The sequence below is a fragment of the Tympanuchus pallidicinctus genome, unplaced genomic scaffold (genome assembly GCF_026119805.1).
Source record: "Tympanuchus pallidicinctus isolate F22 unplaced genomic scaffold, pur_lepc_1.0 scaffold21, whole genome shotgun sequence".
Lineage (NCBI taxonomy): Eukaryota > Metazoa > Chordata > Aves > Galliformes > Phasianidae > Tympanuchus > Tympanuchus pallidicinctus.
Genome location: NW_026294733.1, coordinates 287538 through 301324, shown reverse-complemented (window position 1 = coordinate 301324; position 13787 = coordinate 287538). Strand labels below are relative to the sequence as shown.

Sequence of the window (13787 nt, the reverse complement as noted above, 5' to 3'; positions counted from 1 at the left end):
TGGGGTCACAGCCCAGGGTGGGCAAGCAGAGGGTCTGCAGGTCCCACAGCCCAGGGGAGCCTTCGCCATCCACCCCACAGCCACCTCTGCTCTGTGCTCACATGGCACCTACAGGAGCATTACGAGCAAACCCTTCTGTACTTTGTGATACCAGTAAAGGTGATGATGAGATGTTTTAGCCCCTTGGCAACATCTGTTTCTGTTCCAGAGCCAGATTCTGTGTGGAGCTAGGCACCAGAGTGAGCTTTTGTTTTAGGGTGCTCAGCGCTGCCCCAAAGTAGCAGCATGTCCAACTTTCCAGAATCCAAGCTTGCAGGAACCCAGGAAAGCACTCTGCAGCCAGCACAGGGAAGCAGAAGGAACAAGGCTCCCTAACTTGCCACCTTGCTTTTCTGAAGAGAAGTCAGGTTTGTTTCCAGTGCAGGATTTCCAAGTTGGACAATGTGTTTGAGTCACTTCACCTAGGCAAGGAGATGTTCCCAGAGCATGGGGGGGAGAACAGCCCCCTCAGCTCCCAGTAACAACACGAGGTCATCGGGGGAGTTTTGCTTCTTATGCACATATCGGGATTTGTTCTCCTTTTCTTTATGAGAACACAAACAAGGAGGGATTTCAACTGCCTTCTCATGCCACAGAAGTTGTGATATGGTAGGAAAAAGCTCCGGTGGCTCAGCAGAAAAAGGAGACTGAGAGCAGTCCCACAGTAAGTCCCTCTGCAGGAGGCTCTTCGACCCGAGACTCAGGCAAAGGTCCCTGCGATTCCCCTTCTTCCTCTTTCTCACCCATCTTCCCCAGACAAACACAGCTGTGCCCTGAGCATTCCTTGCCTGGGAGTTCTGTGTCTTCTCCCCCAAGGAGTTTTTGCTGAGCTGCTCTGGAAGGCAGAGAGGACCCTGTGTTCCTGGTGGACGGATTCTCCTCATCCCCAGGGCTCACAGCAGCATGAGGCTGATTTCTGCATGAGTGAGAGACTGTCTTCTCCCTCCTTTTGTAGTGAAAGATTTCTCTGGTCTGTTCCCCAGAGTCCTTTGCTACAGCTCCCTGCTCTTCCCTTCCCTGGGATGCAGCAAAGTGAGAAGCGCTGATGGACAGCAGAGAAACTGCTCATCCTGGAGCTGGGAGCCCTCATCAGGACCATGGGGTGCATTCCAGTCATTTTTGGCACGTGGCAGTTTCTGGATGTCAGCAAAGGCAAGCTCTTAAATCATGGATTAGTGCAAGTCCCCAGCCTTGTCCTCTCCCACGGTCTCAGCAGAGGGGTTAACACCAAAACCCACCATGCAGCCAAGCATCACCTCTCCAACCATGCAGACAGCTTTGTCAGCAGTAGTGCTTGGTGGGCCAGAGCGTGGGCAAGGAGAGCTGTTGGTGACCCATGGAGGATGCTCCCCTACGTGACCCTGAGGCTCCATCACCCCAAGGAGAGGTGCTGGGACTGCTGCCTGCATTCCTCCAGCCTCGTACCCCGGGGTTTGAACATATGGGTGTCCCAGGAGCCTCATGTCCTTTTGAGCACAGCGAGATTGCTCAAACCATTGCTGCAGCCCCAAAGCCTTTCCCAGCAGCTACAGGATTTGATTAGGCAAAGGCAGGTCTGCTGCCATGGTCATTTGAGAATTCAATAATGAACGTTGTGCTCCGGAGAGTGAAAATGATGTCAAAAAGCCAAGAAATAGGGCAGAGCAGAGGGATGCTTTTCATCGGCCCACAATGCGTCGTGTCTCTGTGAGCAGGCAGGTCCTCACTCTGCACACCTTGCAGCCAGCTGCACTCTGTAGCTCTGCTGCTGTCATGAAAGGCACATTATCTGATCGCTCCTGGGGAGAAATTGCTGAGAAATCTGTTACCAAGGCTTCCAGATGCTCCAGTTCAACCCGCTTCATCTGGAGCTGCAACACTGACACACTTAAAAAGCAGCTTTTCATTTTTCAAGCATCTGTTTAATCCCACCTGCACGTAACCAAAATATTTCCACTGCTCCTTCCTGTGGTGTCAAGCCTGTGTTTGCCGAACAGCCTCAGAAGCAGCAGCATGTTGTGGTTACACAAAATCCACTTTTCCATTTGAGCCCTTGAGTTCACGGATGCAGTGGATTTGGGAATCTGCAATGCATTTGGGAACAAAATTAGCCACAAAGCTGCTCAGAGGTGGGAGGGAGGATAGAAAGCTGTCTGCACTCTCTCTGAATTTAAAAGCAGGTTCTCATTTTGTAACTGCTTTTTGTCCCCATCTGAACATCTCTGGAATTAGTGGAGGAGCAGCAGTGGGGATAAGGTTTTGCTGAAATACCAGAGCAACCTGATGCAGGGATGCAACCACTCTGCCCTGCTCTGGGACAGGAAGGGACGGGGACAGGATGAGGGTCAGGGAACCAGGGAAGAGGAGAACACATGGAAAGTAATTGGTGGGGTTTGTGCCCTAAGGAAGAAACCGTGCTTCAGCTCCTGGGAGCAGACAGAGAGGGCTCATGGGGCTGACACCGAGGAGGGTCTGCACAGCCACCCCTTCCCAGCCCATGTGCAGGCAGAAAAGCATGGTACTGAGCAGCCCTGCTGTGCCTTCAGCTGCTGTTTCTGCAAGTCACTGCGCTTAGAGCTCGCCTCATTTATTAGAGGGATGTTGCTTGTTGTTTGTGTACCGAGCCAGCTAGAAAACAGCTTCTGCAGAAGAGGATAATTGCAGTCAGATAAGCTCTTCAGAGCCGGGATTGCAAAAATATGATACATTGTACACAAGCCGTCGTCCAGATAAATCAGGAATCTGGCTGAGTTCTGGGGTGGGAGTGTGATTCCGGGTCTGCAGCGGACTCCTAGCTGACTTTGGGCAATCACTGCCTGATTCTCAGCTCCCTGCTGAGACCAGAGGTGACAGCAGTGGTGACATGCACCACACCAGGGTGTGCAGGGAGGAGCAGCAGGGGCAGCCCTGCCAGGACAGCCCTGAAGTGCTCCTTCTGTCTGTGGGATTTCTTTCCTAGCGGTCCATGTCACTCCATGTCACATGTGCTACTGCCAGGGGCTTGCCCTCCCAGGCTGGGTGCTGCTCCTTCTGTGGGACCACAATGAAGTGACAGATATGCAGCCAGCCTGTCACTCCCAAATGCCAAGTGTGCTGAATGGGTTGGTGGCAAGTCTGAAAGCCTTTGGACCTTGTGTGCATCTCTCCTTCTCCTTTGGGGACCCCAGTGTGGTGAGAATGGGACCCTGGCATGCAGGACAGATCCAGCCCCGGCGTTTGGCCAAGACTCATCTTGGCTCCGTGTCCCCCAGAAACGTGACTCACAAGTCTGGTTCCTCAGGATGGGGCTGACACTGAGCCCCCCCTGGGAGACATCAGTGTCCCCAGGGCACGAACGGAGCATGCACAGGCTGTGCTAGTGTGCACGAAGCCATATAAAGGCAGAGCTTTCCGTTTGTCCTCCTTTCAGCTCTTCCAGGCGATGAAAAGGACAGCTCACAGCCCTAATTAGCTGGGACACGCTAATACCGCTGAGCTTCCCTGGCCAGCACACTTGGCACGAGCAGCGTGGGACACTTTCCAAACAGCCGCTCAGGGGAGCGCGTGCCTGCAATTCATTATGCACTGAGCAGCTTTTCCTCTGCCTCCACCGAGGAGTTCGGAGCAGACACGAGAGGTCTGGAGCTTGCAAATCTGTTTGGAAATCCTTCTGGGGGTGGGGAGAGAGGAGGTGTATTTCTCCCTAGGCTTTAGAAGTATTTCAGGTGCATGAGGACATCGGGCTTTGCACTTCTAATTGCTGCAGCCTGTGGCACTCAGCTTCCCGTGGGGAAAACATTGCTCTTTCAGGGCGACATTTGCTCTGGGCGAGAGGCATACAGCCTCCTGGGACACGTGGGGTGACATCATTTGTGACACCATTTGCAGGGCCAGCCCTGGTGGTGAGAGAGAAGGGAGGGCTTTGCAGGGCACGCAAGGCAGAGCGCTGGCTTATTCCCCTGGAAGATGAACCTGCACTGCTCCCACTGTGTACACAATCAGCTGGTGAACTTTGAGTGGGCAGCAAAGGGCTCTGAAATAGATCAATTCCTGCCCGTGGTAAGATCGTGATGGGAAAACCCCACAGGTGAAAACCTGCTTTGGGCTTGGCTTCAGCCAGGCTGCCTCTGGCACCTGCATCCTTCTGGGATAGCAAAGCCAAGGGAAACGCTCGTGTCCGATCACTCAAGCTTTGCATGCAATGCTGCACTGAGAGGTCTTCTTCTACAGAAAAACCCCTTGGGATAGGAGGATTGCATGACAGTAAATGAGTTCCCTTCATCTCCACTGAATGATCTGAAGATTTTCACATGTAACAATCTGGGGATGCTGTGTAGATTTGGGCTCTGTGGTCCTCTTTAATGCAAGCAATGACGGAGCAAACAGCCTGGAACCAGCCAGGGAAAGGCCATGTGGGGCTGTGCTGCGACTGCGGGGCTGATCTCACAGCTGCTGTGTGCTGGCCATGGAATATGGGTGATAACCCACAAAGCACTCGAGCACCTTGAGCAGCCAAGCCTGTCCGGCCAATTTTGCAAGGTGAGCTCAGGATGACCTTCCTCTCATCCGTGAGATCAGAAGCACCAAAAACAGCAGGGGAGCATTGAAGAGCATCACCTGAGGGCCAGGTATGGGGTTGGCTGAAGGGCTCAGGCACAACTCATGGCAGGGAGGGAAAGCTGCTTTGTGCTGTGTGTGGAACATCAGAGGGCTTTCATGCACAGCTCAGAATAAACAGGCAAACAAGCGGCAGCCAGAAATGTTAATATTTGCAGAAATCTCCTGGTGGATGGCGCCGAGGTGTGGGGAGCTGCAGGGCGGCGGTGGAATGCAGGCATGGGGAATGTCACACCATGGTGTGGCAGTGCTCCTGGCAGCCCTGCAGGATGGTTTACACAAGGCTGGACTGGGGAGTTCAGCAGCCATGTGGATCTGCCCCTAGAACTGAGTTCTTTGAGCATTCCTGGGGAAAACACCATGAGGCAGCATCATCCACCTGTGCCTGCTGCAGGACCTGCTTCCCACGTGCCATCACCAGTGGGCTATGTGCTTGGCTCTCCCTGAGCCCAGCAGCTCAGAGGAACCCCAGTTCTGCAGTGCAGAGTGTGTAGCATGAGATAGATTGGTCCGTGCTGACCCCAAGCCTTTTCCGTAAGATCCTGGACACAGGCAGGACAGAATGGCGCTGACATTTCTTCCATGCCATGATTGGGATTTGAGCCTATGATTTGAGTCGTGATTTGAGCCTATTCAGTGCCTCTCAGCGCCTCCACCTGGTGCTCACCAGGACCATGGTGTGGGTTCACCCACTGCTTGGGGCCAGTGGGACACCTGCATTGCACGCAGCTCCACTCTTGGCATCATTCGGGTGGTGAGGTGGTGGACAGTCATGTGGTGGTGGGTGCCCCATCCCTGAGAGACATTCAGGCTGGACCTGAAGCTCTGAGCACCCAATGGAGCTGTGGGTGACTCCATCCATTGCAGGGGAGTTGGATGGACAGCCTTTAAGGGTCCCTTCCAACTCAACTATTCTTCAACTATCAATGGGAAGAAAAAATACTGGCAAATAATGGCCCACTCCTTGGGCACCCTTCTCCTCCAGCTATTTATCCAAAGATATCTTATCTCCGAGCATTGCTTCATTTCCTGCTTGCTTTTCCAACCAAGCCCTTTAAATCATGTTCCCGCGGCTGAGGTCACAGAGGGATGCATCGTGTTCGTTATGGGGATGTGGCTGTTACCTCACTTCACCTCCTCTCTCCTCCTTTCTCTTTTTCCTTCCTGCTGGCTGCTCTCTTCTCTGTATCTTTTCCCATGGGCTGGGGGTCAACCCAACCTCTTAGGGCCTCCCCACAGCCACCATCTACACCAAAACAAAGCCAAACGGAGAAATGCCAACACTGGGAACCTCAGCCCTTCCTCTCCCTCCATCTGTTGGACCCCATGCCTAGTGGTGCTGCTGACACCAGTCCCTGCAGGGTTGAGCTCCAATAAAAAATGCACTCCACAAAGGCTTTGTGGCCCAACCTGGGGCATTTGGGCCGGGCTGCTCAGAGGTGCCAGCTGCGGGAAGCACTGACAGAAGGGAGATGCCAGGAGTGCTGGAACAAGAACTGGAGATTGGGGACACTTGGCAGCATGTTTTCAACTGGCAGATGGGAGCCATGAGCAATTGGCTGGTGGGTTGTGTCCAAAAGGTTACAGTAAGTGAGGTTCCATCAGGCTGGCAGCCAGTCACTGGTGGGGTCCCAGTTGCCCTCTGTCAGCACTGGGACCAGGGGAGCTGGGCCAGCTCTGAGAGCTGCAAACCCGGGCCAAAAGAAACCAGGAAAAGGGAAGCAAGTTGAGCAAAAGGGATGGATTCCCCCAGTGCTCGTTTCCACATTCTCACTGCTCAGGGCAGTGCAATGCAAGGCAATGCCAGGCAGCATGTGACAGTGCAATGCAATGCCATGCAGCATGTGACAGTGCAATGCAATGCCATGCAGCATGTGACAGTGCAATGCAATGCCATGCAGCATGTGACAGTGCAATGCAGTGCCCTGCAGCGCTGTGACAGTGCAATGCAGTGCCCCGCAGCACTCACACACCGCAGCTCCCCTGCACCCCACGAGGCCCGGCCCGCTCACACGTGACCACGTCACATGCAGAAGCCCAACCCCATTCCCGGGCTCAGCTCCCGACCAATGAATGGAGGGGCGGGCGGAGCGTTCGCGCGGCGATTGGTCGAAGAGGACGTCAATCAGCGCGGGGCCGAGGACTCAAAGTTGGGAGGCGGTGGGCTGCGGGCCGGACCGGCTGTGCGGGGTCCAGAGGTTCCCCAGGGATCCCAACTTTCTTCGCCCGGCCGGGAGGTCCGAGCGTCGCCGAAGGAAGAAAGGGGCCTCGGTGGGCGGCGGCGGGCGTGCAGCGATGGCAGCGGGCGGTCGGGAGCACAGCCTGCGGGAGGAGCTGACCTGTGCCATCTGCTGCGAGCTGTTCAGCCAGCCCGTCATGCTGGACTGCATGCACCACTACTGCAAGGCCTGCATCCAGCGGTACTGGGCCAGCGGCCCCCGGGTCGCCTCGTGCCCGCAGTGCCGCCGGCAGTTCCCCCGGCCCACCTTCCGTACGCACCACCTGCTGGCCGGGCTGGTGGAAAAAGTGCGGCTCTGCGGCTCCCAGGAGCACCGCCACCAGGTGCAGGTGAGCCCCGAAGGGAGGAGGGGATGTGCTGCTCCGGGAGCTGGGCCCTGCAGCAGTCAGTTCCCTGCAGGATGGTTTCTTTAGCGAACAGATATCCCGGTCTGGAAGTCCCAGTCGTTTGTAGAATTGCTTGAGTTGGAAGGGACCATTAAAGGCCATCTGGTCCAACTCCCCCGCACTGAACAGGGGCACCCACAGCTCCGTCAGGTGCTCAGAGCCCCTCCAGCCTGACCGTGGCTGTCTGCAGGGATGGGGCACCACCATCTCTCTGAGCAACCAGTGCCTCACCACCCTTCTCATAAGAGAACTTCTTCCTTATATCCAGTCTAAGTCACCCATTTCATACCACTTCCTCTTGTCCTATCACAACAGACACTGCTAAAAAAAGTCTGTCCCCTCCCTTGTTGCTTTTTTGGAAATCCAATTGTGCCTTCCCTCCAGTGCTGGCTTTGAGTTGGCTTTGCTCTTGAGTTGCAGCAAAAAATCGAAAAGGGATTATTTTCTTTTCCTTGTTCCTGCAGAAGCGCCTGGAAGAAGCTTTACAAGCCCATCAGAAGGAGATGGAGAAGTTCTTGCAGCAAAAGCGTGCAGTGCAGGGAGATATCTGTAGCCTGACGGTAACTGCTGAGCCAACACTCTTCATGTGCCCTCCTGGGTGGTGGTGGGTGTTTGCCTGAGGGAAGCCTTCAGGGTTGCCACAGCGGTTGAACAGATATTTGGTCAGTGGCTGAGAAGCCTTTCTAGAAGTGAAAGTGACCATCTGTAATCCCAGTACTGGTGAAGACAGAGTAAGCAAGAGCAAAGCCCAGGGAAGCTTCTTGAACCTCACTGCCTTTTTTTATCTATTCTGCTGTCCTGTGCTTGAGCCAGCCTGGCTGCAGGTTTTGGAGTGAAGTTTGAGGTTAGATGGGCACCCTTGCTCTGTCATAAATCCCTGGGTTAACATTCACAGAGGAGCTGTGTGTCCATGTGTTGCTACTTGAGCAGCCCCTCTTCATCCAGCAGGCTGATTCTTTGAAAAGGGTTGAATCTTGGAAGCTGTAGAAACCTCTTATGTGTCTGGAGGGCAGGCAGCAAAGCTGGAGGGGCTGGATCAGCAGTGGTGGTGATGCTGCAGAGAGCAGTGGCCTTGCTACAAGGACTGCTTAGACTTACTGTGCAGCTCTGAGAGGATGTGGTATGCCCAGGTGTTTCTCTAGTGTTTCTCCACACTGGAGTAGTACCGGTCTGCCTGCTCATCATTGATCTCTGAGACAAGAACAGCCACAGGCTGACTAAGCTTCCTTGTTGAGTGGCATAGAAGTACTAAAAGACAAGAAAGGAAGGTTAAAGGAAAGAACAAGTAGTTCAGAGGTACAATTAAACTGATGGTAGAAGGTCTTCAGAATCAAGTCTGATCTGATGTGTCAGCACAAGCATCTGCTAAAGCAAAAAAAGAGGCTGGGGTGCCATGGCTGGCTGGTAAAGCTGGAGGCATACTTTGAGTGAGATCAGTATCATGATGGTAGAAAGGATGTGTGTTTGGCAAACTCAGCTAGAAAATAATGAGAACTAAGATTGCTCTTAGAGATTAAAAGCTTAAAGAGGCAAGAAAAAGTCATTGGCTGTGTCTTGTAAAGGAAGGTAGTGAGAGCACCACAAGGTTGACTGGCCAATCAAACACCTTAGAGAGGGGAAATGCTCTCTGAAGAGACTGTAACAGGATTTTATCAGCCGTAAGTACAGAGATTATTTGGCACAGCTTTCTCTAGTACAAACTAAGGGCCCTTTGGAACTGAGGTATTTCGGGGAAAACAGTAGCAAGTTGCCAGTGTCAGGACCTCTGCTTGGTGTCTGGCATGATGTGAAATGAATCCTAACCTGAACCATGAAGTAGGCAGCTCCAGAAAAACACAAGGGCTCCAGTATAAAATATTAAGCAAATTCCTGATGGTGTGAGAAAGGGCTGTGAGCTCCTACCTGCATGCAAAGATTTTTAGTTAAAGCAGCAAAACAATCAGTAGAGCTTGGTGTTCCCCGTGGCTGTATGCAGCCTCAGCAGTTGTCCGTGTCTAATTCTTCTTCCAAAAAGCTGTGGGTATGTCTGAAACTGATTTTTAGGACTCTATAAGCAGAGAAATGTGCCCAGCCATCTCACATGTCTGTGTGTTTTGACTGCCAGACTCATTACTGTTGTCTTCTGCTCAGAAAGCATCTGGGGAGCTGAACTTCAAGATCTGGGCAGAGTTCACTCGCCTGCATCAGATCCTGGAGGAAGAGGAGAGAGCTGTGCTGGCAGAGCTAGGCAAAGAGGAGGAGCAGGCACTGGCACGGCTGCATGGGGACGTCCACCAGCTGGAGGAAGGAATGGCAGTGCTGCGGAGAGATATGGAGCACCTAGAGCAAACCCTGAGCAACATGGAAGAGGTGTCATTGTTGGAGGTAAGCGTGCTTGGCTGGCTCTGGCAGGAGGCAGAGGGTTGTTTCCAGACATTCTTCTGGGATGAAGAGAGTCTTAAATGACACACCAGGCTGTAGCTGGAAGTTGCTCTTGCTGCCATCCCTCTGGATTGTCTGCCTGACTCCTTTGAGTCTGGAGGCCTTGGCTACCAGGGGACAACGATCCCTTGGATGTGATGGGTCTTAGAGGCCTTCCTCCTTCTGCCACCCCTGTGAAATCTCCTGAGCCTCAGTGCCCAGCCAGCTTTCCCCAGGGTGGAGGGGGTCCTTGCAGCTTGCTTTCCTCTGCTACGTGACAGTAGAAGTCAGGACAGGGAGTTTATTTGTGCAGCTGCATGAGTTACAGACAATGACTGCTAATTCTCTCTGGTCCTCACTGCAGGTGGAGAGCCTGGATATCAGGTACGTGTCTGGCATGAAAGAAGCTGATTTCTCTGCTTATCTCTGTCTCTGGCTGGGACCATACGAGGGAGGGCTCTTATCTTGACTTCTGAAAGCATTGCAGGCTGCTCAGCAGACAACTGCTGCTGTGTCAGATGAGGGCTGGTCCGCAGCACGCGCTAGTGCTCTCCCTGGGGAACACGCTTGCTGAGACAGCCCAACTGGAGGGATTGTGCAGGAGATGTGCTGCTTGGGATGAGTGCAAGAGCCATGCGTGCTACAAATGGGAGCAGACTTCATTTGGGTGCTTGGACTTCTCTGCTCTTTCTCACAGTTTCTCGCTGCTCAAGGGTCTGCAAAACTGACGTTGAAGGGCAGGTTTGTCTGAGCAGCGAGAATAGCTGAGGGTAGCATTTCCTAGAGCAGTGCTGCTATGGAGAAGTGTCCCTTCTCTGCATGGGGGATGCAGCGTGGCCTGTGCATGGTGTGGGTGTGCTGGGTGATAGCTGTTGTGGGGCAGTGCTGTGCAAGCAGCAGTGCTAGTTCCAGCTCTGTCCACTCAGTCTGTCACAGTTCTACTCCTGAGCTGTGTGCTTTGCTTGCTCTGTGTCAAGGGGAATAAGTCACTGGTACAGAGATTGGTGTTCAGTCTTCACCAAATCTGTTGTGCATGATGATCTGCTGCACTCCTGAGTTTGTTCCTGTGCACAGGAGGCTCAGCGTTAGGACTGACCACCACTTTCTCTGCCCAGGCCTTCAGTGAGTGTTAAGCCCTCGCCTGCCTTTGACCTGCAGCACTACCAGGACAACCATGGTGGCCCTTTGCAGTACATCTTCTGGAGGCAGATGCTGCAGTCCATCTGCCCCGGTGAGCAGATGGGTGGGAGGGGTGGATGTGCTGAGGCTGTGGGGTGCAGCAGGGGGGCTGGAGATGCTCTGCAGGGGGAACATGTAACCTGAAAATGCTGTCCATGGCTTCTCCAACAGTTCCAGCCTCACTCACCTTTGACCCTGAGTCAGCCCACCCCAACCTGGTCTTCTCCAGAGACCTGACAGCAGTGACAGAGCGGGAGAGAGCCCAGCCTGTCCCCAGGAGCCCCCGGCGCTTCCAGCAGTGTGTCAACGTCATGGCCTCGCGCACCTTTGACTGCGGCCAGCATTACTGGGAGGTGTGGGTGGGCAGCAAAACCAAGTGGGACCTGGGGGTGGCTGCTGAGGCTGTGAACCGGGCAGAGAAGGTGAAGCTGTGCCCAGAGAATGGCTACTGGACGCTTCGCCTGAGGAACAAGACGGAGTACTGGGCCACCGCCACCCCCTGGGTGCGCCTGTTTCCCCAGCGGCCTCCCCGCAAAGTGGGGGTCTTCTTAGACTGCCAGGAGGGCACCGTGGCTTTCTTTGATGCTAAGGACATGTCCCATCTCTTCACCTTCCACGAGGTCTCAGCAGAGAGGTACTGCCCCTTCTTCAGCACCTGCTTCAGTGATGGCAGGGACAACGTAGAGCCCATGCGCATCTGCCACCTGGCTCTGTGATCGCTGGAGGGAGTAGGATGCTGTGCCCCTGTGAGAAACTCTCCTCAGTGTGGGACTGGGGCCACTTCTGCACCTCCACTCCCATGTTTAAAGTGAGCGGTGGACAAGAAAAGCGTTTGCAGTGCTGTTTAAGAGCTGTTAACCAGGTGCCGTCTGCCGGCAGCAGAGGGAGCTCTGTGCACGGCGCAGGGCCCGCAGCAACCTGGAGATAGCGGCACAGCTCTCTGCTTGGCCAGCGTTAAACTTTGTTAATGAGGCTCCTGCGTCTGTACCTTCTCCTGGATTGGAGGCTGTGGGGTTTAGCTAGACTGGAGTGCAGCACAGCCTGGGGCATGGGCAGCCTTGGACTTCCAGAGAGGGATGCCCAGCAGATTGGCTGTGATTTTAGGCCTGGGATGTGTGGAATTGTGTGTATCCCTCTGAAGGGTCAAAGCAGAGGCTAAGTGCTGCCTAAGGTGATGGCTGGAGCCTGTGACTTCCTCCTCAATGAGGCTCAGCTTTCTTTGCCCGTGCAGAACAGAACCCCAGGTGCTTGCAGCACATGCTGCTGAAACCAGTCACCTCTCTGAACTGCCTAAAACCACAGGAGAAGTGGCAGCTATCCCTGAGGTGTGGTGACAGCAGAGCTGGCAGGCGATGAGTGCAGTGGGGAGGAGGAGGCAGCCAGCTCTGCTGCTGCCCGTGCTTTGTGTGGGTAGCTGTGGCTGCACGAGCTGTGAGCAGCTCATTGCAGTATGTGCCAGAGCTACCACCTCCTACACCTTCCTATTGCCAAAAGCAGAGCTGGTGAGCAGCAAAACCTGCTTGTCCCAACTGCCTGTGCTAGCAGGCTCCTGAGGTAGCACACACTCCTCCCCATGCTGTGCTGCATGCAGGAACCACAGCACGCTGCTCGCTAGCAGAACTGTGTTTTGGGATTCAATGTCCTTGTCTGGTCCTGCCAGGCTGGGAGAGCCTGTGCCCTCCCCAGGACATGGCTGGTGTGCTCCTATGTGCAGGGAAACTGTTGCTCCAAGCTGCTGTATGTGTAGCCTCAACCCTGCATGTAAATACTGTCTGCCTTTAAACATTATCTCAGAAATGCATTTTGCCAATAAACCATAGTACTGTGGAGCAAAAACTCCAGACTCTGTGTGAGAGCAGTGACCTTTACAACCTGACTCTGTGTTTGGGGATGGGGAGAAGCACCTGTCTCTGGTCCAGCAACCAGCTGCGTTTTCCTTGTGGATTACCTTGTTCTGTGCCTGGTGTCTCAGTGCCACCTTGGTGTAATGTTTGTGTGGCTGTGCTCTGGACTGATCGGAGTCTGGCAGCTTCTGCTGTGCCTTAATCTCATTGCTTTGGGGAAGTTTTGCTCCCTTGGGCGCCCATCTCCGTGTACAGAAGAGAGACGAGCTGTTAAAATGGGATCCTTTTGTTTCCCAGGGCGGCAACAATGGAAAGGTCCCACTGGTCGTGCAGTTACCGTGTGTTTGTGATGGAAAATTCCCCGTTGCGCTGGGATGAGCCCTCCCCGCGTCCTGCCGTTAGGCGGCATCGCGGATGGGCCGGTCCGTGCAGTGCCGTGTCTGGAGTGCAGGGGTGGAGGTGCGGGAGCCAAAATCTGTTATCTTTGGGATACGGGAGGATTCCATGGAGCACAGCTCGCACCCTCTGCTCTTCCTCCTCTGAAACGCTGCCCAGGGAGGTGGGGGTTCGCTGCCTCTGGAGGTGTGCAGGAACCATGGAGATGTGGCACGGAGGGATGTGGTCGGTGGGGATGGATTGGGGTTGGACTTGGGGATCTTCAAGGTATTTCCAACCTTAATTATTTTGTGGTTCTATGATCCAGCTCTCCCGGGGTTAAAGACTCCCTCAGCAGGCCGGGGGTGCTGGGATAAAATAACGGTTGCGGTTGGATTCCCTCTGACAGCTCCAGGGAAGGGACGGGGTGATTTCTTCCCCAGGTTTGGCAGTGAAAGCAGTTGAGCACACAAGATGTTTTCATGCCTTTTAGAAGCCACGAGCACATGGTTCTTATTCAAGCTCTTTTTCTCTATTTGGTGTCTGCAAGCGTGCATAACTAACAACCCTGCGGGGCACAGCGTGGGGCTGTGTTTATTTATCCATTTGATGCTCGGAGGGCACATGAGCAGGAGGCTGGGGCTGCAATGTGCTCCTGAAGCTCCAGCATCACCTCCATGTCCACAGCCATGTCGTCCCAGTGCCAGCACCCTGCTGCCATCCACTTGCTGTGCCCCGTGGCGTGAAAGA

General features: G+C 54.1%; 1 protein-coding gene across 1 annotated transcript; it reads left to right on the top strand.

Moving 5' to 3' along the window:
• The first annotated feature begins 6641 nt into the window (after window positions 1–6641).
• LOC128081516 (E3 ubiquitin-protein ligase TRIM62-like) lies at window positions 6642–12659 on the top strand. Its single transcript, XM_052684831.1, is given in 7 exon segments — window positions 6642–6791; window positions 6793–7182; window positions 7704–7799; window positions 9370–9603; window positions 10004–10023; window positions 10755–10870; window positions 10990–12659. Coding segments are annotated over 7 exon segments (1551 nt in total). The 3' UTR covers window positions 11535–12659.
• The last annotated feature ends 1128 nt before the right edge of the window (window positions 12660–13787 follow it).